The following is a 27,771-nucleotide window of genomic DNA, read 5'->3' as shown; positions in this document are numbered from 1 at the left end:
AATAGGATGGAAATGAAATCTTTTACAAGAACTTTTGGCTTGGTCCTGTGGACATTAAAGCGACTTTTCAGTGACTTCTGAAAAGAGACTGGGAGCCTTGTGCTGTTCTCTGGACTTGAGCACAAAGGGAAAGTTTAAAGAGTTTAAGGGTGGCAAAGATGTTATTTTTTTAGCCTGCATTTCCTTTTCATATCCAGCCCTCTGTGTTCCCAAATTCCTTGTTTGACATTGAATAATCTCAAAAAGCAGGAAGTATTTGGGCCAAGTTCCAAAACCTACTTTAATATTAACTCAAGCACGCAACCGTGTGTACAGATGCGAGTAAATGAAGAGGCTGAGCGTCCTTTCAAACCAGGGAGGTATGGGAGATCGCTCCCTGATAACGCATGTTTTCGAATGCTACGCTGGCCACCTCCATAGATTGCCACCAATGCGTATGGTTCTTTAGGGCTCATTCCACACTGCCCTGCTTTGAACTAACAGATAGAATAATTGTAATCTGTTCCTTATCATCTCCAAAACGGTTTGATCTTTACAAGTCTGTGAGGCAAAAAAACCAACGTGGTCAACATCTTAATGTGTGCACTGAGGGCAAGCAGCAATCCACTTTTGCCTGTTTAAAAAGGTGGGAATTAGAGGAGGATGTTGACATGAATGTTTTTATGCGCATACTGTATGTACATGCACACACTCAACGTTCATGCTCATACTCAGGCTAGAGTGGTGTTCCTTTGATCTGCCGAGAGCGCTGAGCAGACGGCAGTTCAGGAACAGTTCACAGGACACACTCCAGAGGCGAGCAATGTTGTCTTCTTGCTTCACCTGTGTCCGCTCTGCATCCAGCTCCTCTAACAGATTATCCTCTTACCCAGTTTGTGTTTGTAGATGTGGACTGTTGAGCCACATCAATTGATGAATCACTGTTTATTTACACATCTGGCCCTTTTGTTGTCCTCCTTCTACATGTAATTGCCCATTTCTAATGACATTGCTGATACGTAAAATCTTGCAGATCAGAAGGTTATGGTGTAAATTGGCTGATTGGACATGTGTATGTGTGACTTGTCAAGGCTATGATGAACCTAATATGCGAAATGTTTAGAGGCATGCCTCTAGAACTATCAGATAAGCTTCTAACACTTGCCAAAATGTGCTTGTTCCAATAAAGCAGAAATGACTTAAAAGTTATGTTTGAATCATGGAATAGTTTGCAGAACTGGCCTTGTCTCCTTAATATGGATTTTGTTACACCTCTAGTAAACAGTGGGAATTTTATGCATCCATTCTGTCTGGTATCAAAACGTAAAGCCTGTGGTTTTGGTTGCATGATAATGTGGGGAATTTTCACTTGGTTCACATTAGAACCATGACTACCAATTTCTGATCAGGTGCATCTCTTTTTGCTGCATTGTACATTGTTGTTTGAACTAAATACTTCTGGAGGAATAATGATACACCATATCATTAGCGGTGCATAATCTTAAGATAGATGGATAGAGATAGTTTTATTTTTCTGGAACTCTTACTTAAGATCAAGTCAGTTCCCAGATCTTAACCTAGTAAAGCATCTTTGAGATGAATCTTTCCTGCTAGAAGAACTCTTGTCATGTCCATGCCTCAAACAATTCAGGCTGTAGGGGCAAAAGGGGCTCCCATCTAGTGCCTGCAGATGGCACCCAATTAAATAACCATTGTGTTTCTGAAATCAACAAGTTATTAGCTTAGAAGATATTGTAAAAGTACAATTTAGTAACTTGAGTACACAAATATGCTGCAGTACAGGCAATGTGGCATACACACTTTTCCACACTGCCCTCTCAAGGCCGTGATCTGCTGATAGTAGAGCAACAGAACGCTTGTCCAGATGCTATGCGGCACAATGACCTTGCCGGTGCCTCTATTGTCTCAGCATGGTGTTTAGCATATGTGTGGATGACGTAATTTTTCGGCTGTGGTGAAGGTTGGAGAGGATACGTTGAATTACTCTGGGCCTTCCTGGCTGCCAGAAGCCTCACTCAGCATCTCTGCCTCGCTGTAACTCAGTCCTTTACTTGATGCTGCCAGCAGAAGGAGAAGAAGGATATATTTAACTTCAGTTTGGAGTGATGTCATTGAATATGCTGCAGTTGAAATTCTCACCATTTTCCTGTACAGCCCTAAACAAGTGATGATATTGTTCTTTGTCTTTAGTTAGATCTGCTATTTTTCATGGCTATTAAGGACATACTATTCATTTGATCAATAATGTATCTGTCCTGGGTGACGAGTAAGGCCATGTTTAGATATGTTATGCACAAAGGTGATAGATTAGTTCACTTGCGGCTGAGCAGATTTGACTACCCTGAGGCAGTGTTCAGTTCATCTCTGGAGTAAAAGAGCTGTTGAACTGTCCGTGACATTTCCTGTTGTGTTGTGACTGCATTTGCTCGGAGGGTTCAAACTTTCCCCTGCTTAGATCCTGGGACAGGTATCTGCGAGGGCACAGACAATACTGTTAACTTTCTCTCCCTGTCTATCTCACCTCTTTTGCCTACTTAAACCCATCCAGACAGGGCGTGTCATAATAACAGAGGGAAGAAAAAGGTTTGATCAAAGTGATTGGTCCTTCACTCCTGTAACAAAGATGAAAGATGGTATTTTTATTGCACGCTAGTAACGGTGTAACACTGAACTAATTGGTCTTGATCTGCCAATCACCCCAGGGCATGCAAATGGATACTCTTCCACTTTGGCTCCTAGGGGCCTCTACGCTAGTGCATCAAGCTGGAAAGAAAACAGAGTAAAATAGATAAATTAGCCTTAAATGAGCTGGCCTTGTGGTTTTCCTGGAGAATCCCTTGCTGTCTTCTCCAGCCCACTCAACCAGTTGTGGCATGTGCTAGACAGCTCCTGACACACAAGATTATTTTTACTTGTTTGAGATCACATTGTTATGTTCTGAGTAGGATTACTTGTTTTGATGGGATTTCTTAATAAAGATAAGTCAAATGCCATATGCTGAATTATGACATACAGTGAGAAGTTAACATCCTCTTAATTAGGACATCTATTTTTTCTGATTTGATGTGTGAGAAATGTCTGAAAATACTGTTTTCCAACTGAATCAAGAGTCTCTTAAGTGGTCTGGCAGATACAGTATACGTATGCAAAAACGTGGTGCTTGTTATCTGTTTAAACGACATTAGAGCTGAAACAATTAGTTAATTGATAAAAAATCTATCATCGAAATGAATCAATTTTGATAATCGATTAATCATTTTGGTTGTTTAATCAAGCAAAGAAGCCAAACATTTTCTGGTTCAAGCTTCTCAGATATGACAATTTTCTTCTTTTCCTGTTTTTTCTAGCATTTAAAATGTAATAACTTTGGGTTTTAGACTGTTGGACAGACAAAACAAGACTCTCAGAACTTTTCACCATTTTTTGACATTTCATAGATTTAATGATTAATCCATTCATTGAAAAAATAATCTGCAGATTTATTGATACTGAAAATAATCGTTAGTTGCAGCCCTAGACAACTGATCATGCAACAAATGTAATTAATTTTAATGGTTTGTGTTTCCACAGGATCGTCCTCACACACTTATACTCGAGGAAGCTTTGCTCACCAGCTTAACAAAGAACTTGACAATATTAGAAATCAGAGGAATAAATTGGGTAAGTATTTGTATTGTGTGACAGCCAGGGCTGATATATTTTAAGACCTTGAATTGCCATGGAAATATATGCCAAGAAGTTTGCTTTTTACATATTGCTGACAGGCAGCCGCTTTCTCCCCGTCTGCCTTAATTTCTTAATTTGGACTTGGACCAGAACTGCCTGATAATTTTCCATCCATTTTAGGATATTATAAATGAGGCCTGAGCCTTTTGGGGAGCAGGGTGGGGGGAGGAGAGCACAAAGGCACTTAGGATATTGGACAAGATGCAAACTTTATATTGTAGCAAGCCTTTTAGTGATGTCATTAATTTAGAAGGATGGTGCATATAAAGTACACTTGGCAAACTTCTCGGGCAGGCAGGGTGGGTGCACTTTGAGAATAAGGAGGACTAACAAGGTTGGAAATGGAGAAAGAAAGTCAATATGGCAAGGACTAGAGGGCAGTCAGATACACTTTGTAAGGGTACTGTGGATGCCCATAACAGAACACATAGTGCATGTGGTCTACAGGCTGTCAGCAGTGTCTATGAACATGACTGATGAGTTGTTGAAATAAGAGAAAGATGGAAGATATGAGCTTGAAATGTTTCATCTGGCTCGGAAGAACAAGGCACATTAGTTGCCCACCACACGCACAAACACATTCTGACCAAAATATAAATCACAGAATTAATTTTGTTGCATTTCTTTTTATCCAGGATTTATTATCGTTTCCACTAATTAAGGCAATGATGAGTGTGGGTAATTAAAGAGGAAGAGCATCATTTTTGAAGGTTATGAAATGTATATTACCTGGAGGGGGGTGGTTGCAATGATAGGTGAGATTGTGTTTGATACACACTCACGATATGTTTTACCAAACCAAGCTGTACAAACCCTGTAAATAAAGCCAGAGGGCTTGAGGTTTCAGTAGTTGTCTTTGATGAATATATTAATTAACCATTGGTGGAAAGTGGTTTGTAATGGAGAATTTTAGCTCATCTCTGAATCGTGTTAAGAGCATTAAAGAGTTAGTTATACATATATTTCTTAAGATTAATATCCTCACATTTTGTCTCATTCTCATTTCCTCTCAGAGCGAAGAAAGAAGGCATCAGGTTGGGAGAAGAACTTGTTGTATCCCATAGTGATGCTGATCCTGCTCACAGGAACGGTGAGTGCTGGGACTGACCTATCATTAAGCCACAACTGTTTACTCATGGCGTATACAGCCTGGCTGGTGGCCATTGGGACTAAAACCCTGTACCTCAAACCCCATCCTCTCAGAGAGTCTGGGTGTGGAAACTACTTTTGTTTAATAGCTGTTTAAGACAATGCTGAATAGTCACCTGCAACAACTGCGATTTTCAACAGATTATAGTATGGGAATACTATTTATGCCGTCTGATATTGTTGGATAAGGCAGAAAGGCCATGTGAGAGGCATGGCACGTGCATCAAACAGCCCCCACATTGTTCAGGCTTTGAGAAGCTTAATGTTGAAACTGTTTACAATCACAAGATGGTTATTATGCATTACCATACTTAGGGATCAGCAAGGCCCCCACAATTCAATTATATCATTTTAAGGATTTGATCAATCTTTTTTATAACTATACCGTGTGTAAACAAATCTTTTTCTTCCTCTCTGTCTGCAGACAATCTCAGTTCTTATGGTGGCATTGAATATCCTCTACCTTCTAGTGGATGAGACTGCCATGCCCAAGGGATCCACGGTAAGCCCCCACACACACACACACATGCCCAGAATGTCAACTGCAGAAGAGCTTGCCTATCAGACCTGCCATGTTTCTGGCGGAGACATAAATCAAATTCCGGATATGCTCAGATGCATGTTGGAAGAAAAGGCCCGACCAGATGTTAATCAGGCCCCAACCTTGTGCCTCTGGTTTTGTTTTGGAAGCTCATTGAAAGTCATTTCACAGTAGTGTGCAGATTCAATGAGCCCGCTACATGTCTCAAGTCCACAGTGGGTGTATAAGCTGCTTTTCCTTGCTCCTGCAAAGGCAGACAGGGCCAGGTGAAGGGCTCTCACTGTGAGGCAGACTAACAGAGTGTGGAATGGCTCTCAGAGATTTTCATCTCTGCCTAACATGCAATGTGTTTTAAGCTCTCCTTATCTCATCTGCAGTGACAGAGGTGCGTGTGTGCGTGTGCTTGCATGTGTGTGTGCGTTTGTGGTTGCATTCTTGTCTGAGAGGGGGCAACATAATGTATCCTATTTCTCCCTCATTTCATTTCTCGTCTCGCGGGCAACTGACAGAGCTGCCCTCAACATTCCAATTATTTTATTGAGCAGAGATGTTTTCTTTGGCATGACGCATCGCAGAAAATCCCCCAAATTACACTTGTCATGCAGCTTGAAGCTGTCCTCCCTGACAGCGTGGCCCCTACTAAATGGTTTACGCGTTTGTTGAACTGGATGGATGCCACACCTCTGATCTCACAGCACTACGAGGGGTGGGGGGAGGTCTCGTCCTCCAAAACAATCGATACTGATATGATATCCATCTATCCACCCTGTTAACCTCACCCTCCAGCTCTCAAACTCTCTGCCCCTCTAGCACAGAAATTCCCTCGCAGTTACCTGCACATTGTCTGGAAGGAGATAAGGACAGAGGAGGGAAAGTGATATAAAGAAGTAGAGAGTGCAGCTGGTCTGAAGTCTGGAGGAGGTACTGCCCGGAGCAAGAGACTCAGACTGTGGGAAAGTCAAATGAGGCCCCGATGCGCTGATTGTTGTGGGGGGAGAGCACAATGGAAGTGCCCTGTCAATGTTTGTCTTCCCTTCCTACTAAGCATCCTGCCGTAGTCCTTAGCATACTGAGCAGTGCCCCAATCGCCTTTTACAGAGCGGAGGATGGAGGTGAAGAAGGATGATGAGGAGCAAGGAGAGAGGAAGAGCAGGGAGGAGAAACAGGTGGATGTAGATGAGAATGTAGAGATGCTGTAGAAACAACAAGGGGGAGGAGGAGGAGGAGGAGGAGGAGGGAGGGGGGGGAACTGAAGCTGCCTCTGTCAAAGGACACAGTGTTTTACAGCTTGATGAACAAGCACTAAGAGGGACCAATAAAATTGTTACTGCAGGCCCTCCTACCTTTGGTAGCAACAACACTTGACACTGTATTTTGTAAAATGGACGATTAGTTGCAACTGAACTGCAATTTTCACCTCACTAAAGTCACTCTCTAAACACACACAGACTTTCATAATAGCACCTTCAGACTTTCCCTGGCATGCATAGCTTAGCTATGACCTTGTGAATGTAAAATGAAGGTGAAAAATATCCATTCTGGCCATGATAAACAATGTGAATTAATCTTAAAATCTATAGCCATAATGCTGTAAAATTAGCACCCAGCAGAACTAGAGGGAAAGGTTCAATTCAGTTTTGGTTAAGATATCGCAACAGTGTCATCACACCTCTCACTTATTATTTAAAACTGATTCCTGAAATAAGGAACAATTTGACAGGATGGTCTTACAGTGAGAGTGAATGTACCACTGGGGCTACTGTTGTTGCCAATAAATGTCTGTAGCTCTACAGTTAAAAAAATTGGATAAATGATTTTGACATTTTTATGGCAAGATTAAGTGGAATTTAATACATGAAACTACTATGGCCAAAAGAATAGTTTGCACAACTCATCGCTTTAAATACTTTAATGATTAAAGATACAGCCACAATATGGGTGGTATCGGCACAAACAGTATGTACAAATGTGCCCTTGGAATCTCTCCCATTTCTGATTCAGACATGAATAGATTAATGTGTCTATACCAATACTACCAACCTCTACATTTAGAGCACCAGAAAATACAAAATTATTTCTGACTTTATTATTATTAACCAGGGAATCAAGAAACTGATAGATTTTACATAGGCAGGTATTTGATAGAAACACTTCAGTCTTTTAATCATATCCCCACAGAAGAGGATACACCTATGAGAGTCTGTACTATTGTTCTTGATCGACACTGATGCACTGATGTGAGTTTTAGATGTAACAGTCTGTAGGATGATCTTGGCGTTGAAAATTGGGTCTGTTGTTGATTTGTCACAAAACTGGGTGTCAACCTTGTCCCCAGGAACAACGCTGGGCTACGAGGAGATTTGACATATTGGACGCACGCTGGCCCAAAAAGAACCTTTTCCCATCCACAATCATTATAAAAGCAACAGTTGTAAAACAAAGAATAATATTTTCTGAGCTTCACAAACACCCCAAAATGACTTTTTGTATAATCAGAATTTGATCCATTTGGTCCAATAAAGTTTGGAAAGTCTAGAAGTCTGTAAATTATTTTTTTCTAGTTGTGTGTGTGTGGGGATGCCAGCAAGAAGTCTGCTGACTAAAACATGCACATGCACATGCTCTATGGGCCATGAAAAACCTTTTTGATGGAGCGCCAGTTTAGAACAGATGCTGTACGGTGGTTCCCACTCATATGTCCGAGCACTTTCAGAACTCTGTACCTGATTAATAGCACCTCTGTATATTATTTTACTGTGTTTTTATGGCTGCTTCTTTCTCCTACTCGTTAGATATGTGATAACCGGGGGAATTATCTGGTGTGGAGTGCAGGGAGTGGGAAAGAGTTACAACTATGTGAAAGGTAGCAGTATTAAGATATCTCTTGATTACCTTCATTTTCTGTTTAAATAAATTAAGTTTAAAAAAAAATGATACCATTACTTAGGGGACCCACCTGAGGTCAAATGGTCAGGACGTCAGGCATAATTGTGTGTGTTAGTACAACACTGACGACTTTGCTAGTGCGCAGGTATTGCGAGGTGTTAATCTTACAAGCAACAAATGCAATGTGTGGTGAAAGAGCTGTGGCAGGCAGCACAGACAAATCTACCACCCCCCATTCCCCCGACCCCTCCTTCTCTTTGACACACACAAACACACACTCCATCACCCTTCCTGCTACTGGAATGAAAAGAAGTAAGAGTTGAAAGGAGGCGTACTGTGAAAGCTAGCTGTCCTGAACGCGCATATACACGCATATTGCGAGTGCGCGCACACAGACAATCTTAATGCACGCCCGCCCTCCATTAATAAATTACATCAGATGCTGTCTGCTAATTCCCTGTGTAAGAGAGAAAGAGCACTGCACCATGGCTCTGCAGTAAGCTCCCAGGGATGACAGTTGCATAAAAAGGCATGAAACAACCTGCCAGGCTTTCCTTTTTTCTTCAGGCTCTTTTACAAAACAAATCAACATAAGGACACTCAAGGTGAGTAAGAGAGAAATTAAATACAATTTATAAAAAAAAAAAAAAAAAAAAAAAAAAAACACAATTAAAAACTAAAACTAGGACCATACTCTAAATATATAATGTGCAATTGTAATATATATTGGTATTGTAAGAAAAGTAAATACTGTATATAAGCACAGTACATTGATGCCATGCATTGGTATGGCAAGGTGCTGCATTTGAATTGCAATGCTATATAAATAAACATTACATTGAATATATCCAACTGTGTACTTATGACACAGAGATAGGATATAGGAGTAGTGTAGACTATATAGCGATTGGGAATATACTGTACAGTTGTAATCATATATACTTCATATATCTGCATATGATTATCTACAAGATCTGAATATGAAGCATAGTTTTAAGCAGTTTTTAAACAACTTAGTATTTTTTTTTTATGTATAACTTGTATAAGTTGAAAGTGAGCAGTCTATGGTCACTTCTTACTTGTGGACATAACGTATAGTACTGTAAGTGCCCCATACAACCCACTGATCCTTCGGAGGATCGACCCTGGTGCCAAGTCCTACAAAAGCAAATATTTATCATTTGACAACACAGATGCTTGGTATGTGCAGCGTATGTAGATGTATGTCTTTTTCCTGCTCCAGTTTCAAAAGGCCTTAGGAGTTTAGGGGTTGGAGGGAGGGGGTGGGGGGTATGCCTAGTGTGTTTGCTGAAGTATTTGTTTTGTTGTTTTTATGTTTTGGCGTGGTTTCAGCCTGTACACTCTTCTTACCGTAAGCAATGTGCTGTTTTTGTTTGAACACCTGTTCACATATTGTATGATCGACAGTGATTTGAAAAGAGCCTCTTTCATCTTGTTCCATTCATTACTTAGCCAATTTGATTCTGTCTTTCTCAAGTGGGGAAATTCTTCATGCACCGCGTACTTACTTTGCAGGATTTCTGTAATTGCATGTGTGTGCAACTGCCTGCAGTGCTGTCATTTCCCATTTTCTATTCTTATTTGTGATGTGTTTATATAAGATTGGTGTGTGATGACATTAAATAACCCAGTTTTCTGTCTGTGTCTTCATCTCCCAGGACCGAGGCATTGGGAACACCTCTCTGTCCACATTTGGCGTGGCTCAGGCGGTGCTGGAGATCATCCTCATGTTGTATCCTTTCAGTGACCCCCCGTCTGCGGCCGAAGTAGCATGCTCCATGGCCAAGAGCAACATTGTCAAGCCAGCTTTGTTTACCCAGGACATAGTTTAGCCGGACACCTTCCGGAAGACATGTTGTGCTGTTTCGTCACCTTTTATCGTAGCTGAAAAGGTGCAGACTTAAGATACTTAAAAGACGACTCAATGAAGCTGCTCTGCTACCAGCAGAGAAATGTTTTTGGTCCTTGATTGACTGGCTGAACAGCTACTTGATGGTGTCCTCTGTCGTTGGCTTCTACAGCCTGCGAGTCTTTGAGGTACTCACTCCCAGGAAGGATGACACAACCATGACAACGGTAAAAATGGGATGGCAGGACAGGGTGCGGGGTGAAGTGGGGGCAAGGGTGCTGAGATTGCTCCTAAGGTGCTGATGTGTTTGGGACCCCCCTGAGCTTCATTTATTTCCTCTTCCCCACCCTCCTCTCTACTCCGAACTCCTATTGCTCACTAATGTTTTCCTCAGGGCCCCTCAATGGCTTTAGTTGATCTGTCCAATATTTGTTTGTGGGTTGCGCAAACACTGGCAAAGTGCAAGCCCCTTTCTTGTACATCAGAGGGAGAGTGGATTTTGGGGGGGGGAGAGGAGAGAGGATGTGTGCTCTGTTTGGCCCATAGTGGCACCTATTCACTTGGTAATGAGTTTGGGAGTGGTGAGGCTTGTTAACTAGCCATGACGCTCCAGTGAAAGGGCTTGAAAGGACAACAGAGAGAACCTGGTAATGAGCAGCTTCAGAGGTACTAATTGTACAATATGTGGAACCAATTTAAAATCAAGTGGTGTGTGCATATGTGTGGGCACGTCATGGCTGACAGTGTTGGTGCAATAGGTGTCTCGTAATTTTCTTCCATAAAAACTATGTTGCTTGAGAGATCTGAAATCTGAAGTTTGATTATCTGTTCTGATTTTTAGATCATTGGTTGCTGTGTGTCCATCTTGGTCCTGAGTTCAGCCCTGCCAGTGATGTCCAGAACTCTAGGTGAGTACATGTTTGTGTGTTTGCCTGCCTGCATTAGAGAGTGTGGGCATGCTAATCTCACAATTCACACCTAGCCTGTCTATACAGATTAAATGTTTAAAGCAACAGTTGTACCTTTTGGGAAATAGGCTTATTCTCTTTCTTGACGAGAATTAGATTAGAAGATCGATACCGCACTCCAATCTGTCCGCTAAATATGAAGCTATAGCCAGCAGCCACTCAGCCACTTGAAACGGGGGAAAACAGCTAACCTTGCACTGTCTGAAGGTAACAAAATCCACCAGCCAGCACCTCTAAAGGTCACTAATATGTTGTATCTTGTTTGTTTAATCGGAACAAAAATGTAGGTTGAACTGAATTTTCAGAGATGTCATAACGACCTCGCTACAAACAACCAGAAAGAGTTTATGCCCCTCCCCCACGACCGTTTTCAGTGCCACCACCAACAGCAGACCATTAAGGTTAGCAAGTTGAATTCTCCTATAGTTTCCCATAGTGACATTAGAAAAGAGTGCAGGGTGAAGGGGTAAAAATGACAGGAGTAGCAGCACCACAATGGCACTAATAAACATGCAGAGTGCAGAGCACAGCTGTTCAAATAGCACTACTGTGTGTGTATTTGAGTGTGTGTGAGAGAGACCAACAGAGTGGGGAAAATGGGATGGAGTGAGCATACAGTGACTCATTGGGAGCTTTACAAAATATCAACAGGTTCTGCTTTGTGACGCTGAATAGATTAAAAGGAATAAATGCATGAGACAGAGTTAAAGAGAAAAGGCCTCCCAGTAAAAGAAAAATAAATACGATGTAGAGAGTTGAGTGTGACAAAGTGAGATGTTAAGAGACAAGTAAGGGTTTTGTGTGTTAATGTGAGGTGTTTTTTGTGTGTGTCAGTGTGGGAAACACTGTACCAGAAAATGGGAAACTGTACCACATTACAGAAAAGTATGTTAAATTCTGGGGGTGATATGTCACAAAGGTCCCTGGGTGGACTTGAACCAGAGACGCTTCAAATACATGATCAGTGTCTTAAACCCCTGGGCCACCAGGACACCCCATGTTCGTTTGTTTTTGATAGAATGGCTTGTTGCTCATTTTTGAGAGCAATTGGTCATGGATATATGCCATTTATGTTGTGATTTTTAGATCTGTTAATAGCTACACAAATGCCATTAGCCTCACATATTGTTTACATGCATAGAAAATAATCTCACTGTGCCATACAACCCTGATAAATCCGACATATGCTTCTTGGATGCATGACCAGCTGCATGCTAATGTCTCCAACTCTGACATTTCAAATGCCAAGCATCTTTTTACCCCCAATTAGATTTTCTCAAATTACCAAACCAAGATCATAACCTTTGGCATTAGAAATGGATGTAGCCAGACCACAGTGGCAAGCTGTATTGACTAGGGTCTCCATCATCTCTCTCCCTGTCTCTTCACAGGCAATTTTGTTAAAGGTCCTTGATGCTTGCAAACTGCTTACTGCGGCTGTAAATACATCTCTCAAGACACTGAATCGATTGCCCAATCTAATTGACGACAGAGGTTGTGAAGATGTTACAGGAGAAGTAGAGCGTATACAGACTCGTGCTTCTCCAGTGTGCCACATCTGAATATCATTTCTGCAAACAGATGACTGAAATAGAACATTGTTGGGGTGCATAGATTAAACATATTGATGCAGTAATTTCCTTGGTCAATGTTGCATGCAAAATTAACATAAAAAAAGACAAATACCATTAGTAACATTAAATACAATTGTACACATCATGTTGTTGAAAGGTTAATTATATCGGTACATTACTTTACTATTGGATGGCACAGCTAGCCCATCCTTGTGGTAGAGTGCAGGAACACCTGGATTGGCAGGAAAACAATAGGGTGTTGATGGTTTTTCAGGCAGCATGTGATCAGCTGTGACAGATGGTTTGAAATCGGTCTAACAGTATAGAGCCTGCAGGAGAAACCACTCCTTTATCTCTGTCTGAAGGTCCTGGGAGAGATTAAGTCCACCTGCACACCACCTTTGCTGCTATACTTAGTCACCCATCCTTTCACATTCCATGAGGAACAGTCCTTACATTACTGCTAACCACGACACAGTCAAGTGATGAAAATAAACAAACAGTGCAGTAGATCATTGGTTATTTGGGTAAGCCAGTGTGGATTTGTTTCTGTCTCTATCAAATAAGATGCATAAACCTTGTCATGTTTCGATGACAGCATTGTCAGGCATATTTATATATTAAGGCTAAAAAGTAAGAACATAGATATTAAAGACACTGAAAATATCAGGTGCCGGTTTCTTTTAAGGTTTCTTTTAAGATTAATCTCTATTCTTGGGTTGAAATCTGTCAGAAATTGTGCAACCCTCTCAGCTTTGCGGAAACTTACAAGATTGTGCTTGTTTATTGTTTGTATTAGAAATGTTGTTAGCTCAGTGGCTGACTCAGGTGAATGTGTGTACAGGTGACTGATTCTATGAAAAAGACTTGGGAGTGGCTTTCTTTTTTGTACCACCTAAACAAAACCTTTTTATATGAAAAAATAAATAAATTGGACATGATGCACATAGGGCTGGTCTTGGACCCAAAATGTAACACATGCATCCATGTTGTCAGTTACATCAAGGGTCATGCAGTTTAATATTTGTTTTTAACCTTTTTCACTGAGATTATACCTGTAACGCACATAATAGTTTTTTGTATGTAAGCCCTTCTTTCAGATTGGCCATTTTTACTTGTTAAAAGAGCTGGACCATTGGAGAAAGACACTTTTCAAAGTGCCTTAACAGAATAGACATTCCTAGATTGTCCCATTTGCTGCAGCCCCATGTTTTTGCTGGAAAGAACTTTGCTTATGAACACAATCTTCTCAAGGGGGAACTCGGCAAAATGAACTTACTTTTGTTTTCCCAGAGTTTTGTTTGCAACAGTTTGGACTTCAGGGGAAATAATTTTGCTTCTTTGTTATCACACCTTTTTATTAGGACTCAACACAGAAAGTCAAACTTAAATAGCTATTTGTCATAGCCCCAACCAAGACATTACATTTTCCCCAAATGACTTTCTAACCCAGTTATTCGACTTGTATCTCTGCCCTTCACAGGTATCACCAGGTTTGATCTCTTGGGAGACTTTGGAAGATTCAATTGGCTGGGAAACTTTTACATTGTCGTTTCATACAACCTGCTGTTTGCAGTCGTGACAACACTCTGTCTTGTGAGAAAATTCACCTCAGCGGTACGGGAAGAGCTTCTAAAGGCATTAGGTAAATTTATCTATTTATTTTTCATGTGTCCTTCCAGAGTGCACCACATATTCTTTCATTTTCCTGCAATGTCTGACAATGTCTGCCTTTGTCTACCCATGCTGGATGTTCTGTTGAATATAAAGCAATCTGTTTTTGGTTATAAACACTTAATTTCATCCCAATTTTTTTTATCCACAAAAAGTTTGGTCTGAAACACTGACAGAACCAACATACTTTGTGGCTTTGGAGGGAGATAGTGTTTATTTCTCTCAGACAGCACGACCTGGAGTGACAAAATGGAGGAAATTGCAGCGAGATCCAATGTGCTGCGGGACTGACATGTGACAGAGGATGGGGCTAGTCTCAAAGGCTTGTGGTGACAGGCCCTGGCTGTTTGATACACAGGGTGGGATAGGGTTAGAAAATGTCAGACAGAGGCACTGAGGGGAAAAAAGCACATCAATACCTCTGTCTAAGTGAAAGTCTGAGGCTTTTTAATGAGATTTCTCTCCCTTATCTCCCCTTGCCCAGGTCTGGATAAATTGCAACTGTCAAACAGCCCCACAGACCCTGAATCTGGGAAGCTCTCGGCCAACGGGCATCAGAAAACTCTGTGAAAGGGATGATAGATCAACACATACATACATACACGCACGCACACACACACCTTAGCACAGCCAAAGGGAGATTTCGACAGTACTGCCTGACTCTTGAAAGGTGAAAGGGATTGGAAGGAACTTAATAAACCCAGGCAGTGTCTGACGGATGCTGCAAATGGAGGCTGAGAGCAATTTAGCTTCATGACATTCCATCCTCTGCGTCTCGGATGGAAGCTGGGACGGAGCCAGGGATGAGACTGAGGAGTGAAATAGACTGGCATCACTGCAGTGACCTTGATGTTGACCTCAACCACGACTGTGACTTTAAACCACCCATCTCTTGCTTCAGGGGCACTCTGCCCACCCAGCATCGCTACCTGTTTATCTTCTACAACCTCCTAACCACTGCACTAGACAAAAGCAAGAGGGAACAGCAGGTGAAACAATGCTCCTTGTGTCTTACATAAGTCTTACATCTAACTAAAAGGCAACGGGTTCTTTTCCATCACCCTGCTCCTCCTCTGTAGTCAGTATAGTAAATAGACCCCCACAATTCAATTACTCATTTTTTATTGTCATTACGTCCACGGTAATTAGTGTCAGTGATGGAGCATTTGCAGTTTATGGTCTCTAGTCATTGGTCTTTGTTATATGAATGATACAGGCATGATAAGGTGTCAATTTGTCATTTTTGATTTTTTTTTTTTTAAGCTCAAAATGTGAAAACAAAATATGATTTGTGAAGCATGAAAGACGTCATTTATTCACACTCATCACAGCCAGTACATAAAACTGCACGGCAATACAATTCACATTATATGCATTGGCACTGTCATTACTGATAGGCAGATTTTAGCACTCGTGCTGTTGTTTGTCTTTTTATTTAGCTTTACTCAAGTGCGCTTTAACTTTATTGATGATGTCATTAGTTTGTATGAAGTAGGGTAAGAACTTTTTTTTTTTTTTTTTTTTTTTAAAGGTGCTCTAGATTAGACTTGAGCTACTCTACAAATGGGAGACTATATGAGTTGTATCCACTTCAGTTCCAGTGCTTTAGTGCTTTGGAGCTGCTCCTATGGTTATATTTCCTAAAATTTTATTATGCACATGGTAAGAAAATGTCATCACATTTTTTGCTCATCCCAAAAAAATTTTTTAAATTCATAGGGCACAGAAAAATTTGTCAAACTGTCATTTTTTTAAATGTTTTATTTACATGTACATATTATATTGTGTTTCATACCTCTTGCATTATTTGGATGTAGATATTGGGCTCTCATTGAGCCCACTGAGGGTCTGACTCACTAAGCAATCTGTATTTTGTTGTACATATTTTCTTTTTTTATAAAACACCAAAATCTAATGCAAACCTGTAACAGTCTTCACAGAATGCATGAGTGAAAAAATGTGCAACTTTGCAGCCGGTAGGAAGACTTGGTGACTCAGGCCCCATTTACATGTTGTATTGCTGCATAATCTTCTGAACTGTGATGTTCTTTGTCTCCAGAACCACCTTAAATGCCTTATACGACAAGCGTCTTGCAGGCTTAATGTTAAGGTAGTTTCTTGTTCTGTGTTGTTTGTTTATGTACATGTACATACTGTATGTGTACATGTACATTGTTTGTCTCTAGACAGTTCCACTGTGATCCCCAGTACACCACCGAGTTTCTAGTCTAAAGCCAGCTGGATATAACATACACATGGCTTTTTGCCATGAATGTTGTCAAAGCTCTTATCTAGTGAAAGACTCCATTTTGAGACTCATTCATTACCCATAAAACTTGAGCACTTGCTAGGATAGGGTGACTGATCGAATGATGTTTTTATGGTGACTACATGATGAAAAGGACATTTTGATTTAGATATGCATTTGTAACTTATTTCTTAGGACAGGGAATGTTAAGATTCAGATTTTGAAAGATGTTATTTCAAGACTGCAGGTTTACCCAAATTATACTGGCAGAAATATTTGGTAGATTTTCTGGCACGTTAGGTGCCATTAATTTGTTTAGTGCGTATCTACTGCTATTGTACTGACGTTAGGACCATGCTGGTCATTGGATACTGTGAAAAATCAAGATGGCCCAAAGTGATGTGGCAAAGCAAAAAGGATGACACTGAAAATTGGCAAAAGAAAATTGTAACTGGTGGACGAATTAGTGAAAGTAAAAAGAAATGACTTTATCTGGATGAACTACATTAACTCAAATGGCTTGAGGTGGGTTTTTTCCCAGCTCCATCATAGTAGTGCATATATCCACTCAGCTGCAGACTGTGGTAAGACTGGACTCTGCGATACTTAGCAGGGAACTGTCATACCCCTAATAAAACATCACAGTCATACTCCTCGCAGTAGCTTCTGAGGTAAGAACTGAAAGGGCCATTTTCTTTCAAGCAAGCTTTTCTGGTTGCCTTTACAGTACATCTGTGTTGTGTGGGGGTTTCAAAAGTTGAGTTGGCCTGTATTGTAAGTGAAGCAGTTTTTTTTTTTCCTGTCTATGTCAGTACAGTCTCTCTGCATGTAATTTTTGGTACGTTTTGTGAATGTATTTTTTACGATTTCTCAGTTTGCTAAATGTTTGTTTCGTTATTTTTGATGTTTGTGTTTGCAAATAAAAGTAGAAAAATGCTTTGTGAACATTTTCATTCATCATTGTGACATCCTGGACATTAATATTGATTCACTGATAGTTTGGCATTTTGGGAAATACGCTTATTCGATTTCTTGACAAGAGTTAGGATTGATACCACTCATGACTGCACCAAGTATTGCGCTAGAGCCAGGACCCAATTAGCTTAGCTTAGCATAAAGACTGGAAGCGGGGGGGAAACAGCTGTCTGGCTCTGTTTAAAGTTCAAAAATCCACCTACACGTATCTTGCTTGTTTAATCCACACAAACAATAATGTACAATGAACAGTTTGTCATTTTACAGAGAATTAACATGCTGTAACTATTTCTCGGCAACTAAGGGCAGTGACTTCCCAGAGTCTCCGCTTGTTGCCTTACAATCTCCTGGTGACAAGACTGCAGGAAGTTACTGCTCTTGGCCGCTGTTTGCCAGGAAATAGTTACAGCACGTAACTCCCCATAAAACCAAAAACTGTCATTCACATATCTTTTTATGTACAGGTTAAACAAATGAAATACAATGTGTTATTCAATTAGTGAGCTTAAGAACTTTAGAGAGAGCTAAGCTAGCAGTTTCCCCCTGCTTCCCATCTTTATGCTAAACTAAGGTAATCCAGCATCATATTTAATGCACAGACATGAGGGGCAATGATTCTCATCTAACTCTCAGCAAGAAAGTGAATAAACGTATTTCCCAAAATGCTGAAACTATTTCTTCAATCTTGTCATTCACTGTACAACATTGTAATCATTCTAAAGGGTTCATGAGGTTACAAATATTACTGTATGAGATGATCTAAAATGGCATCTTGCATAAATTTGTACCTGGTTAGATGAGTTTTTTGTGGTAGACAGATCTACACAGGGGACAGGAAGGCCTGCTCTCTGTTGTATAGGCTTCAAAGGCCTCTAGACAGAGCTGATGGAAGAGGTGGGAACAGGACAGAAGCACGGTGCGTCTGTGTTGTCGATGGTTCGATGTACCTGCTTCTGTTGGGAGGTTTGGCCTGCACAGTCCAGTCAGGCAGATGGGGCAGTCCCAGACACCTCTCTGGATAACCTGTCAGAGTAGGAAACAAACAATGTAAGTTCTTTGACTAACTTAAGAATTTTTACATCTCATGTTACAGAGGTCTATTTCGGAAGATGCACAGAGAACTGCATAGTCTGAGGTAATTTTTGCTTGTTGATTAGGGGGCAATAACAGTGACTTTATCCCTGCTACTGCCATTTCATTATAAAGAACTCTGAAACAAGTCTGTTGGCTACCTACCTGACAGGTTTGATCAGACATGAGGCGATAACATGTTTATCATTGATCCCCATAAAAACAAAGCAACTCATGCACAGCTCCGCCAATGATTAACCAGAGACAGCTTCCTGTATTTAGCGGCCAACATGCCCTGCTGTTAAATGTTTCATAACGAGCTGCACTCCGCTTTTTAAGAGTTTGCACCCGTGAAAAAGGTGCAAGGTATGTGATGAAAGCACATTCACTTTTTTGATACTCCATGTCAAGGCTGAGCCACTCCTGCCTTGTGCTTAACCTTTTCATACCAGACAAAAAGAAAGAAAGAAAAAATAGACATTTGCACACACCCCACCCCCTCTATGGAAAATGGTACTGGTTGCAATGAAAGCCAACAATGGAGCCTTATGGAACAGCAAATCTTAATGTCTTTTCAATTCTTCCACAGCAGTCCAGGCAATGAAAAGCCTGCCATGCATTATCACACTGGCTCATGTTTTTTGTAAACACAGAGGATTATTAGCCTACCCTCTGCCATTCACTTGGTAAAGTGAATGATCACCTCTGGAGAGATGTGTACTTTCTACACAGCAGCTGTGATACTGTCGTCCCCATGCAAGTGTTAACATGTCAAGGAAAAGGCAAGGCTGGGAGGAGAAGAATCAGACTAGGATTAGATATTTTTACAGGGCCTTGTTTAATGATAGAAGTGGCTCCTGGTTCAGCAGAGTACGTCTTGTTCCTGACCTGGCTCTGTATTCGGTCCCAGTCGTTCTCCTGAGGTTCTGAGACGTTCTTTCTCTCCAGCTGCTGGAACACTCGTCTGCTTGATGACAGCGAGCGGTTGATATCACTCAGAAAAGCCTCCGTGTCGGTGTGACAGTATCGGACAAAGCTGTCATTCAACTCCTGCAACTAATTAGAAAAACCATTTTAGTGGCACAAAGGAGGCATGTTTCATTCAGATACACAATAGAGTCGTGTTGTTGGCGAAGGCTAATTGTGTGTGTGTGTATTGTAATGGCTGAAGCACGCTGACAGGGTGCAGTTGTTAAACAGCCAGATCAATACAGTCACGTCTTCCACTAACATGGAGAATTAATGGAAACCAGTTAAAAAAGGAAGATAGTGCTGGGAAACATGAAAACACATGAATCTGACACTTTTTCTGTCTGAGTATTTTATAGATTGATTCCAGTGTTTTAAGACCGTAGACATTCAAATTTGACTACTTTTAGAGCAACAAATAAACAATTCAGTATTTCCCCACCATAATGTTATCCCTGGCAGAGTGAAGAAGGCTTTGAAACAGCATTTAGACATTCATGTTGGAAAAAATTATAATAAATCCAAATACCTTTGATATTTTAAAGATTATATTTTTGGTGTCTGGTCAAAAATTTTGTGACGGGATGGTATTGGGGACTTGGACTCTTGACCTCAGTCTTTCTACAGCCCAGTTTCCAAGATGTAAATTTTAAATAGTATCTCTATTAGCTGAAGTGCCTGGTCACCTCTTCATTCTCAAATTGACCAATTTTAAAGACTTCTCTCCAGTGTCTGTCTGCCCAGAGCTCCTCTATCTACTCACATTTACAGCAACTGTTGCTAGGCAACAATTAATGCTGGCATATGCATGTTTATATCTAAAACATATTCAATAGTCAATGAATAGGTATTTTTACAGTGCATCCGGAAAGTATTCACAGCGCTTCACTTTTTCCACATTTTATGTTACAGCCTTATTCCAAAATTGATTAAATTCATTATTTTCCTCAAAATTCTACAAACAATACCCCATAATGACAATGTGAAAGAAGTTTGTTTGAAATCGTTGCAAATTTATTAAAAATAAATGTACATAAGTATTCACAGCCTTTGCCATGACACTCAAAATTGAGCTCAGGTGCATCGTGTTTCCACTGATCATACTTGAGATTTTTCTACAACTTGATTGGAGTCGATCTGTGGTAAAGTCAGTTGATTGGACATGATTTAGAAAGGCACACACCTGTCTATATAAAGGTCCCACAGTTAACAGTGCATGTCAGAGCACAAACCAAGCCATGAAGTCCAAGGAATTGTCTGTTGACCTTCGAGACAGGATTGTATTAAGGCACACATCTGGGGAAGGGTACAGAAACATTTCTGGCCCGCCTGGAGTTTGCCAAAAGGCACCTGAAGGACTCTCAGACCATGAGAAACAAAATTCTCTGGTCTGATGAAACAAAAATTGAACTCTTTGGCCTGAATGGCAAGCGTCATGTCTGGAGAAAACCAGGCACCGCTCATCACCTGGCCAGTACCATCCCTACAGTGAAGCATGGTGGTGGTAGCATCATGCTGTGGGGATGTTTTTCAGCGGCAGGAGCTGGGAGACCAGTCAGGATCGAGGGAAAGATGAATGCAGCAATGTACAGAGACATCCTTGATGAAAACCTGCTCCAGAGCGTTCTGGACCTCAGACTGGGGTGACGGTTCAACTTCCAACAGGACAACGACCCTAAGCACACAGCCAAGATAACAAAGGAAGCTCCCCATCCAACCTGATGGAGCTTGAGAGGTCCTGCAAAGAAGAATGGGAGAAACTGCCCAAAAATAAGTGTGCCAAGCTTGTAGCATCATACTCAAAAAGATTTGAGGCTGTAATTGGTGCCAAAGGTGCTTCAACAAAGTAATGGGCAAAGGCTGTGAATACAACCATACCCCACATTGTCATTATGGAGTATTGTTTGTAGAATTTTGAGGAAAATAATGAATTTAATCAATTTTGGAATAAGGCTGTAACATAACAAAATGTGGAAAAAGTGAAGCGCTGTGAATATTTTCCGGATGCACTGTATATATATTTTTTCAACAGCACTACGCTGAGATCGATTTATGCATGTAATTTAAGCAACAACATCTTCACAATAAAATGATAACAACCAAACCATCTCTATGACAACTGAGCAAATTGTATCCACCAATGGAAGCCTTGTGATAAGAATTTTTTGTTAAAAACATTTTCACTAGTTCAATGACTGTATATAATTATATAAATTGATTATTGATTGTTTGGTCTATAAAATGTCAAAAAATAGTGACAAACACACATCCCAATTTTACTTGTTTTGTCTGAACAACAGCCCAAAACCTGAGGATCACATAAAACAAAGAAAAGCAGCAAAACCTCATAACTGAGAAGCTGAAACTAGGGAATGTTTGGCATTTTTGCTTGAAAAAAAAAAAAAACTTAAATTAAAATTAACCTATTATGAAAATAGTTCCTGATTATTTTCTGTCAATCAACTAATAGTTGCAGCTCTACATTGATGTGTTGCTCTATATCTGGGAAAAGTAATGTAATTACTGCATCATGTTACTAAGAGTAGCATTAGCCTCAGCACCTGCTTGCACACATGTACTTGTTTTCTTTGTCTATGACTCACCTACACACACATACAAATACAAACCCCATCCCTTAGCCTGTCACACTGGCATCAGAATTGCTTTACAGCTAGGCTTTTATCACTAATTAAACAACTGTTGACCATTCGGATGGAGGGTTTTATGAGCCTGGCTGACTTTTCGACAGTCAAGGCACATTGTACAGCCTCTGGTGAACTTTGCCTTGCTCCACAGGAGATGCGGACGGGAGAGGACACAGAGGGGGAAGAGGAGGTGGAGCGCAGAGGCGTTATCTCGCGGCAATCCATCTAGATGTCGGTAGTGTCCCCCTTAATGTGTTGACTCAGGGTCGGACCTCCGAAACGAGTAAAAATTGAAAGCTGGGCATCAGGATCAGCTGATAAGATTTCTGAAACTGACCTGATATGTGGGAGTACTTTTTTTTTTTTCTTCCAGGGAACACCTGTGGCTTCGTGGTACAAAGATGCTTTATTGCCTCCTGCTATCACGAGGACAACTGAAAGAATAGGTTTCTCCGTCTCACACAGGTTCCAGCTCAGCACTAACACGCCTGTTTGCATTACAGTCAGCTAAGCAAATAAGTCTTCCCCTTGAAAATCAAGTCAATCAGACCTGTCAGCACTGTGTTGCGCAGCTCAAAGCTCTTGAAGATCATCCTCAGTGTGACAAAAGATATGAGACAATCTCATGACCACCCACAACCACTGAATCACACAACTTGAATGTAAAGTGGCTGACAGCGCCTATGACTCCATCCATAGCATGTGGACCCGGACATGGCCTAATGTGTTAGAACACAGTTAATTGGCTCTGTAACTGCTGTGTCTTTGTTTACGTGACATGTTAAAGGCATGGTTTATAGGCGAGATGATAGAAACTGACAGGGGGATGGGTAGGACACTCCAACCCTTGCAACACATTATAAGCCTGGCCCTCACGCATTTGTCACTTTTGCTTAATCAGCCTCTTTGAAGCGCAGGAGCACTCTGCATGATTACAACTCTGCACATAGAAATAAAGAGGGCTTGTTCTTAAAGACATTGGACATACAGTACAGTGTTGGAGCTAAGACTATTTTAAAGCAGGGTCATTAGATTAGATTATTCTACATCCCTGAAAAACTGATGTTTGGTTCAAAGAAAAGGTGACCAGTCCTGTCTTTGGTCATCCAAGGCCTCTGTTGGGGGAGGTTCACTAGGTGGCAATGTTCCCTTTTCCTGAGAGCCACCATGAAGGCAACACAGCCTCAGAGTCAAACAACCCCATCCACTGGCTGCTCTTGAGGCCACAAATAATCCCTCCATCAAGTCTAGTCGTTGCATGATTTATAGCTTTGAAATGGGACTAGAGAACAAAGCCTGAAATGACAACCTGCGTCAGGTATCCAAACAACCTGGTCAACCTCACCTCTTCACCCTTTCCCATCCAACCCAGTAAAAGAGCCACACATACACACACCAGACATATAGATAGATGAAGGAATACCAGTCCCAAACATGCACAGGAGACATCATGCTTTTGTGTTGACCCTGGAATGTCCAGTCTGTTTGACTAAAACACAAAACTCTCTCCACATTGGTGGACAAACAGTGTATGATTCACAAAGCATCAAAGGAGCTTGAGAGGGTGAGAGCAGGTGAAGGTGTGTGTGCGCGTGTGTGTGTGTCTGTGTATGTAGGTTAGCAGTGGGGTCAGTGAGTCCCTGAAACCCATGTCTCAAGCTTTATTTAACCAACAGTCTAAAAATGTCAGAGTGAAATGGGGGAAAAAGCAGACAGATGCTAAGCAATGTGACCTGACTTTATGTATGTTCAGCGTGATCCAAACAATCATGGTTAATCTATTAAACCCTGATGTAATCAATGCAGATTTGAAGTCCAAACTCACCTTTGCTTCGAAGAATTCGCGTCGCAGCTGTTTGTCTTTTGGGCAGATGGATTTTCTCAATTTTCTGTACCTTTTTCGAGCAACATAGCCTCGCCAGCATGCTTGAATTCTACACACACAAAATACATTCAAAGAGAACAAAAAAAAAAACCCAAAACAATAATTACATCATCTGATAGGATACTCTCAAAACTGTTCAAAAATGTCACAAAAATGGGGTAAAAGTCAAGCTTTGCAGATATTTGAAGAATATACTGTCTTTACTGATTGCTATGTTTATGAGAAGCCATTAGCTTCTTGGTAGGGGTAATTTAATTTATTGAAAATGAGATGACATTATTTCTAATATGTAAAACCTCAACCAAACTAGAATAGCAAGTGTGGCCCCATATAAATAAAATGTTTTACAGCAACACACCTACTCTCTTTGTTTCAGTCTGAATGTTGATCATGCAGTTCTATAGGCTGAACTATTGCTTGATTTACGCCACTCACAGAATATTTCATATATAAAACATTTTAGTATTTGAGGAAAGATGCTGTTTTGCCTAAGTCACTTGCTCAGACTGTGTAATGAATTCTTATTGTGCATTACTGTGAATGGGAACATTTGTTCTATACATTTATTGAAACACATCACTTACATTCGTTCAGTCATGGTGGGTTGCTGACTCAGTTTTTAGCACTGCAGCATTCCCTGACCTCATGTTACCTTACATAAAAACTGTTCCAATGACTATACAGAGGTATAGAGATTTTAAATTTGGGGAAAAGAGGGCACTGGTATCGGATTGAGAATTGGTGTCAGAATCCTAATTCTAGGGATGGGTATTGCAAACTAACTTATATAGGCTATAAAGTATAGTATTTTATGCATTTCTTTTTTTAAATGTATGGTTTAGTGCATGTACCTGGTGGCACACTGGTGTCTGAAGAGGCGAGCTGCATCGTGGATCACCCGTGTTTCATACTGCTCCTTTCTGCACATCGGGCAGCACTTCCTCCCAGAAAACCTCTCAAAGGCCTGCAAACATGCTCTGTGGAAAACATGAGAACAAGACAGCAACACCTAAAAAGAAACAGTGACATAATGTTACTTAGTATATGTGAAATGAAAATTGTATCATGCATACAATGAAGAAGCATCTAAACTAGTCTTAGGTTGACTGACAGTATGAGTTGCCATGTCTCCAGAGGATGATGCTGAACGTGTATTGGTTTTCGGGTTTTTCTTTAAGTGCTTAGGAAAGCTCTCATACTGTATACAATAATGTATGTGAGCCTTAAGCCATGCTAAATCTGTGTGTATCCGTGCATGTATGTGAATGTGTGTATCTGCCTTTAAGTGTTATTTGCTGAGAGGATAGAGGGAGTCAGCATGACCCCCCGTGGGCCGGCTGGGACCTGAACTATAGTCTCCTCTACCTGTGAGGGATTCTTTTATCGTCTGAAAGGACACAGCCACAGCAATGGAGCTTGGCACACAAACCAGTTTGCTCAGATCTCTAGAGGGCAAGGGGGAGGCATATTGATTTCCCCATTGTTTTTGGCCTGACCAACACACTCCATCACCAGTGAAAGGGCCCCCTGCAGTGTACAATTTCCAGGAGCTTGACAAGCCATTAGACCACAGAGAAACTTCACTTCTCACAGTGCTTTAAGGCTACTAGCTACAGTTTATGGACAGACATAGACTATAGAAATGGAATCAAAATTGAATAGAAAGCAGAGGAAACCTTTTCTTTTTAAATCCTGTCCTATCTACCTTTCTGGTTGGTATTAAAATAATGAGCTGGATAGAGAAGAACATATTTCAGTCCACACATCTAAAATCAGAACAACTGCTGCTGTAAGCATTTTTAATTGTCATATTAATGTTTGAATGCAACACAAGTCAGCAGCACACAAATGCATTGTTACAATATGAAGACTTGTAGGAAAATGCCAAATCAACAAAGATTCCCTCTTGTCACTTTCCCTTGTTAGCAGGCTCTAATTAACTTTTTTTTTTCCTTGAGTCAAACTAATATTTACACGTGCATCTATGGCAACTGTGCTTTGTGAGGCCGCCTATTCTAGTCCCCGCATTCTTGAGGAGATTGGCATCTTAAAAGGGGATCGGAAAGGTGTAAAAGACTGAATGACCCTCACAGTAACACACTGATTGCTACATCATCACGTCACAGTTGAGTTCCAAGGCAGTATGGGTAAATTTGTACAGTTGTCTACACAGATTAGAACATACAGGAACTGCAGGGGGAGGTGGGAGTTGGGGGGAGGGCTTAGTGTGTGTGTGTGTGTGTGTGTGTGTGTGTGTGTGTGCCCATGTGTGTATACGGAAACACAGGTTTCCCTGAGGACAAACAGAACATTGGAAACATGTTTGGAAAAAAAAGAAAGAAAATAAAGAGCTCACTACAGGGTATTAACAGTAGCTACTGTGTTGTGGGAATACCTGAGGCTTAAGGCAAAACTCCTCCCTGCATATTGCACAGGGCTGAGCTGATTCCCCCTGCTGAACAGACCTCGCTTTAACCCGAGTCCATTCGTCCTCTCTCAGTCTCCCTGCAGGGGAGGCCACCAAACCCAACTTCTGAGCTAAAAGAAATACAAAAATACTGGTTATATATTCATGAGTCACATAAATAAACACTCTCCAAATTTCCCAAAGTTTTCGTTTTACCTAATGTTAAAGGAGGTGGAGCAGAATCAAGCACATATTCTCTCCCTTCTTGCCGATCTTGTCTGTGCAGACCCCTTTCTTCCCCTCTTCCTCTTGCTTGTGGATTTCTCTGTGCTTTTCTTCTGCATCTCAAAGGGTCAGACAGTGAAAAGTTTGGATGCAGCAGGGTGCGTGTGATGTGGTCTTGGAAGGCAACTGAATTGATCACCAACTTGTTGCTAGCTTTAGGTGTCAAGTCCTGTAAAATATGATATAAATGTTCATTACTGCATTTGCATAAAGTGATGCATGAGGCATAGCGAAACTTTATAACCTTTAAAGTAGAAAATGTAGACTTTATACTTATCTCAGAGCAATAAATATAGCTAAATGCATTCTGAACCATACTGTCTAGACCACATAATAGCAAAAAGCAGGAATAAATCACTGCTTGGCCAAATGGAAAATGCTATAATTGCCGAAAATAATTCACAAATGCAGCAATAAGAGTGTCAAAGAAATTACTTTTTAAAAACCGACACAAAGCGCTTGGCTACAGTCTATCTTCTGGTTTCCCAACAAGATTGTAAGTCTAACCTCATTTCACTCATAAATTAAAGAATACGTTGGTTGTTTTCAGTGTAAATTGAACCGTTTGGAGCTCATTTCACACAGGTGTTTGCTATCTTACTAAGCAAGCAGGTGCCAAACAGGCAACGGGACAACTTAACTTCGTCCTACTAACGACACTAGCTTCAAGTCTACTATCAAGAAAATCTAAAGACTAAATGAACGTATACCAAGAAATCCTGACGATATATCTACACTCTCAAATTGCACATTTTAATGAATTAACAAATCCAAACCTTCCGCATTGCCATCCTATTAACACAGCGTTTGACTGGTTACTAGGTAACCAGTCTAGGCCCTCCTCCTCTCACGCGGAGCGTCATCGCTGCCTCTGATTGGCTGAGACCTCTGGGTTAGC

The 27,771-nt window shown here is 40.9% G+C and overlaps 2 protein-coding genes across 5 annotated transcripts in view; one reads left to right on the top strand and one right to left on the bottom strand.

Moving 5' to 3' along the window:
- The window catches only part of lmbr1 (limb development membrane protein 1), a 35,156-nt gene extending 17,584 nt beyond the window's left edge, over window positions 1–17,572 (top strand). For 2 of the 3 annotated variants that reach the window (XM_044176313.1, XM_044176314.1), the window contains exons 10-17: window positions 3,571–3,660; window positions 4,740–4,816; window positions 5,300–5,377; window positions 9,982–10,055; window positions 10,309–10,399; window positions 11,014–11,080; window positions 14,198–14,359; window positions 14,873–17,572. In XM_044176313.1, the coding sequence (XP_044032248.1) occupies window positions 3,571–3,660; window positions 4,740–4,816; window positions 5,300–5,377; window positions 9,982–10,055; window positions 10,309–10,399; window positions 11,014–11,080; window positions 14,198–14,359; window positions 14,873–14,958 (725 nt within the window). In that variant the 3' untranslated portion in view covers window positions 14,959–17,572. The other variant, XM_044176316.1, reaches the window with a different exon arrangement.
- rnf32 (ring finger protein 32) lies at window positions 1,367–27,771 on the bottom strand. 2 transcript variants are annotated; one of them, XM_044176318.1, is made up of 8 exons: window positions 27,650–27,771; window positions 26,805–27,042; window positions 26,577–26,719; window positions 25,033–25,190; window positions 24,122–24,230; window positions 19,571–19,738; window positions 18,400–18,634; window positions 1,367–2,057 (listed from the first exon to the last, which is right to left on the bottom strand). In XM_044176318.1, exons 1-7 carry the CDS (start codon window positions 27,662–27,664, stop codon window positions 18,404–18,406), a joined length of 1,062 nt encoding a protein of 353 aa, XP_044032253.1. In that variant the 5' UTR covers window positions 27,665–27,771; the 3' UTR covers window positions 1,367–2,057; window positions 18,400–18,403. The 2 variants fall into 2 exon arrangements, with proteins under 2 accessions (XP_044032253.1, XP_044032252.1); XM_044176317.1 differs by lacking the exon at window positions 1,367–2,057 and having other exon boundaries at window positions 17,573–18,634.

This window comes from Siniperca chuatsi, linkage group LG19, assembly GCF_020085105.1.
Source record: "Siniperca chuatsi isolate FFG_IHB_CAS linkage group LG19, ASM2008510v1, whole genome shotgun sequence".
Lineage (NCBI taxonomy): Eukaryota > Metazoa > Chordata > Actinopteri > Centrarchiformes > Sinipercidae > Siniperca > Siniperca chuatsi.
The sequence above is the reverse complement of the archived record's forward strand: the minus strand, read 5'-3'. Positions and strand labels throughout refer to the sequence as shown.

Excerpts from the sequence above, each read along its gene's own strand:
- rnf32 (XM_044176318.1), bottom strand. Across the intron at positions 25,191-26,576 it reads AGTTTTGCCTTAAGCCTCAG|GTGTTGCTGTCTTGTTCTCA; the intron begins GTATTCCCACAA and ends GTTTCTTTTTAG. Across the intron at positions 18,635-19,570 it reads GGGACCGAATACAGAGCCAG|GTTATCCAGAGAGGTGTCTG; the intron begins GTCAGGAACAAG and ends CTACTCTGACAG.